The 4,168-nt window shown below is 54.6% G+C and overlaps 1 protein-coding gene across 3 annotated transcripts in view; it reads right to left on the reverse strand.

Annotated features, from left to right (window-relative positions):
- Nucleotides 1–3,437, reverse strand: part of SNX19 (sorting nexin 19) — a 42,997-nt gene extending 39,560 nt beyond the window's left edge. For all 3 annotated transcript variants that reach the window (XM_006273268.4, XM_014596117.3, XM_019487275.2), the window contains exons 1-2: nt 431–3,437; nt 80–218 (exon numbers count right to left, since the gene is read on the reverse strand). In XM_006273268.4, coding sequence (XP_006273330.2) covers nt 80–218; nt 431–2,128 — 1,837 coding nt within the window. In that variant the 5' untranslated portion in view covers nt 2,129–3,437. The remainder of the gene's footprint in view (nt 1–79; nt 219–430) is intronic.
- Between the last annotated feature and the right edge of the window lie 731 nt (nt 3,438–4,168).

A 4,168-nucleotide genomic window follows, 5' to 3' on the forward strand; every position in this document is an offset into this window, starting at 1 on the left:
CACACTGGGGTACAGGGCAGCGGCAGGACGGGCAGTCGGGTGGGAAGGGGCTCTACAGAAAGCAGATGTCAGTGCTGACTTTTCAGGAATTTCCGCAGATCCGGCTTCTCCTCCAGCCTCGTCTGCAGGTTCAGGAACTCCCGGTAACGCCGGTTCACGGTGTGGTAGGCCACCTGCTGAAGGCTGCTGGCGGTCTCACTCTCCAGGGCTGTCTCATACTGAGAAGAGGTAAGGGGACCTGTCAGCTATGTGCTGACCCTTGCAGACCAGACCCACCTCTGACCCAACATGGCCTTTGCTGACCCACAGTCTTCATGCCACGTGGCAGCCCCCTCACCAAGGTAAATCCCTAACCCACCTACCAAATCAGCAGGCATTAAAGCAGCCAGCCACCCCCCCTCCAACAGGAACAGAGAAGCGAGGCTCTTACCTTCACCGTGTAGAGCGTGTAGGGATGGAAACCCGTCCCGCTGTGCTCTCGGGCCGTGATGGTGCCAGTTATCCGCAGGTTCTGGATGACAACCGGGCCATCGGGGCTGCTGAGCGGCTCAAAGCTGAAGGTGTTCAGGGGAGCCGTGGGGGAGGAGGAGAGCAGGGTGGGCGGCTGGCTGGGGTCCAGGGGGCTCTGTGCCTGGCTCTCCGAGGACACCAGCTCTTTCCCCAAGAAGGAAGGTCGCTGTGAGAAAGGCTTCTCTGGATCAGACAACAGCGCAGTGAGAGCAGCCAGGCTCTCCTCCTTCTCTACCACAGGGTCAATCTGAATGTCAGGACAAGGGCCCAGCATGGTGGTGAGCAGGCATGTCTTGGAGCTGGGGACAGTGCTGTCCTCCAGGTACCCATTCTTGCCTCCCACAGCATCCTCTTGGTCCAAGCCATCTGGCCCCTCCAGCTCTGCAAAGCTGTCTTGGAACGTGCCAGGAAGGAAGTCTGCGGTAGACAAGAGCACCACAGAGTCAGAGTCTTTGCCCAGGTCGGACATGGGGGACTCCAGCTCCAAGTCCTCGCAGGGGAAGAGAGAGCCCAGAGTGTCGGGCTGGAGGGAGTGCACAGGCGTGCTGCCGGCTTTCCTTCTGTCCACGTCCAAACTGGACTCTCCACCCATCGAGTCTCTCCCATCTTCCCTCTCCTGGTGGTTGCACTCCACACCATCCACCTCATCATATCTGGGGGGCTCGGAGGGCCTTGGAGATGGGTCTGCAACCTCTGGGGTGGCTTCCAACTGCTCCTTTAGCGGCAAGGAGCTCGGCACCGGGGCTGGGCAGGAAGGGGAGGGCGGAGGGGCCTCCTCTCCCTTCATTGCTCTCGCCACTTTGCTGCCCGTCTTGGAGAAAATCCCAACCAGCAGCAGATTGATCCAGTCGGGGTCAGCCATCTTATTGATCATGGGCAGGAGCACGTTGCAGGTGATCAGCTCCACCACCACGAAGCGCCCAGTCCTGGTTTCCAGGTGAGGCTTGGGTACCAGCTCCTGGAGCAACAGGTCCACAATGCCCCGGGTGTAGTTCACTTCCATGGCAGGACTCTGGACAGCTGGGTGCAGAGTTGTGCTTTGACTGTATGCTCGCCAGAGCTCAGCTGCCCACTGCTGTGGGTCCCCCGGTTTCCCTGCAACCCCCACAGTTTCCCTGGCTTTCATGTAGCTCTGCAGGTGGCAGCCACAAAGCAGGAGGACCTTCTGGGTCAGGGTTTGCTGGTCCACCAGCGCCATCCTCCTCTTGAGCTCCTTTGCCACCCCCGCCATGGCCTTCCGCAGCTCCTCTTCAAAGCCGCGCTCGCTGCTCACCGTCTGGTACCAGGAGGACACGAAGTCCCGGATGATCTTCTGGATCGTGCGGTCGATCTCGGCATCCAGCTGCCTCTCCGCCTCGGGGCTCTGGGGACAGGGCTCCAGCACGATGAACCTTTCCAGGTGGATGCATTTGCTGGTGCTGATGATGGCCTGGGACCCCAGCCATCCCCCCAGCACGGCCAGTAAGCCCGAGAGGATGAAAAGCAGCCAGACGTTCACAAGGAGGTGGACAATTAACAACCAGCCTAGCACGGCCCCGAGAGCGATCAGCTTCCTGGTCCCGATCAGGTCTCCGAGGCTCCCGCCGCCCTGCACTTTGAGCATCCTCTGGCTTTGCATCCCCAGAGGCAGCAGGGCAAGGTCTGGCCAGCAGCAATGCAAGCAGCTGTGCCCCGTGACATGGACAAGCAGAGCAGGGCTTTAATGGGACCCTGGGAAATACCCCGCACAGCCAGCCAGGACTGAGGACAGGCCAACTCTCTGCCGAGTCCAAACCCTAGCACCAGTGCACCCCCGTGCAGCTGCAAGCGCTGCCCAATTGCATCTGCTGAATTGCTCCCCCTTTTGCCACAGGGTCTAAGGCTAGCTGGTTCCCTTTAAAATCCCAAAATTATAAGAGTCCCTTTAAAAGCATCACTGTCCTGCTTTTTGGCCGACATCATTGGGCTGCCCCAGGCGCACAATCACACTAGCCCTTGCTCTTTTTTTCCCCCATGCATCTTCCTTATAAAGCCAGTGACAACCTCAAATCCTCCTGCAGCACACAGGGCTTCACCGGGCGCTCACGGTCCTACGTCACAGGGCTCTCTCCAGGCTGTGCTACAATGCATCGCTGGGCCTGGGCTCCTTTTCTTTCCCCCGGCCCTAATTAGCATCCGTGTCCAGCCCAGCACCTGCTCTTAGGCCTGGGTCTGGCCACCTCTCCGCTCAGGGGTGGGTGGGTTGGCTACCAGCTTCCTGATCTGCCTCTGCTGAGGAGCAGCTAGGAAAAGAGGACAACAGAGGATGCAAAGCAACACCGAGCAGGTTTTCTCAGTGCCATCTAGTGATAGGAGCCAGCAGCAACACACAGCGTGAAAAGCCGGAAGACAGCAATGCAAATTCCTGTGATCATGCAGCCACTAGCATGGCTGTGACATTTGGGTGCATTTTAGTAGCAAGTAATAGCCGCTACGACTGTAACATCAGGGAGGCGTGCTCTGCACGTGCTAATCCATGCAGCGCGCACAGATACGTACTCACAAAGCAACTGTTGCCTCAAAGACTACTTTCCAGCATCTCTGAGCCTATTCCCATTGCAGCCCTCATGCTCATTGCAGTAGTTTCAGTCTCCTTCATAACATTAATTAGCAACCCAGCTCTCATCTACCTACCCCTACTGGTATGGCTCAATTTTGCAGACAGGGAAAATCAGGAACAGAAAATGTGAAAGGACACAGCACCATGAGCAATAGAAACTAAGCACTTCCTAACTCCTCGCCCCTTGCTCCATCTACCACCAGTCTTTAGCCAGGTTGTACATCATCACAGAGAAGCCCTTGATCAGGAAGACAGGAACAAGTGTTTAGAAGTATTATAAACCCATGGGGTTAAAATTACCTAATGTAACTATTATGTTTGACTGAAATAATTACTGTGCAGCGCACCTGATGCAAAGACAGGTGAATGAGATTAGTAGATCTTAATTCCCCAGTTCAAATTGAAGAGACTAGCCTGAGTCACAGCAAACAGCTGAATCCAATCCTCAGACTCCAAACATCTTGGGCCTGGGGGGAAATTCAGGTTTTGAATCATAGGAGTTCAGCACTTCACAGCGTAGGGCCAATGTGAGTATTAAGAAACCCACCTTGATTATCTAGTATTTCCTGTATCCCAGGTACTGTTCTTATAATTGCAATAAAAACCATCTCTAACTCAGCCAGTTCACACTCCAAGATGATTTTAGATTAAGTCTGGGTGTTTTCAGGAGTTTGCCCAGCCTCCATTTTCATGATGTCTAGATATCCCCTATAGTCAGCTTATGCTCAGAACACCCCTCTGAAGAAAGGCAGTCTTGTCAGCAAATTTAGAGGTGAGGAAATGAACAGCATAGTCATTTCTTCTTTCTCTTCACCTATGAAAAAGTAGAATCCTTCTCCTGACTTTAGAGGGGTAACATGAGGCCAAATCCCTGTTTCTGAAGAGCCTAGGTGCTAGTGATAAGGCTCCTTGGGTGAATCTGATATCTTTTATTAGACCAACCCAAATAGCTAGTGAGGTCCTCATGAAGATGGCCTTTCACCATGAAAGTAGGAGGGAGGGGTGGTGCAGGTGTAAGGCATTTTCATAGGAGTGACCCTTAATCATGCTTGAATAAGTCCCTGCTGCACATGCAGCCTA

This window comes from Alligator mississippiensis, chromosome 16 (genome assembly GCF_030867095.1).
Source record: "Alligator mississippiensis isolate rAllMis1 chromosome 16, rAllMis1, whole genome shotgun sequence".
Classification (NCBI taxonomy): domain Eukaryota; kingdom Metazoa; phylum Chordata; order Crocodylia; family Alligatoridae; genus Alligator; species Alligator mississippiensis.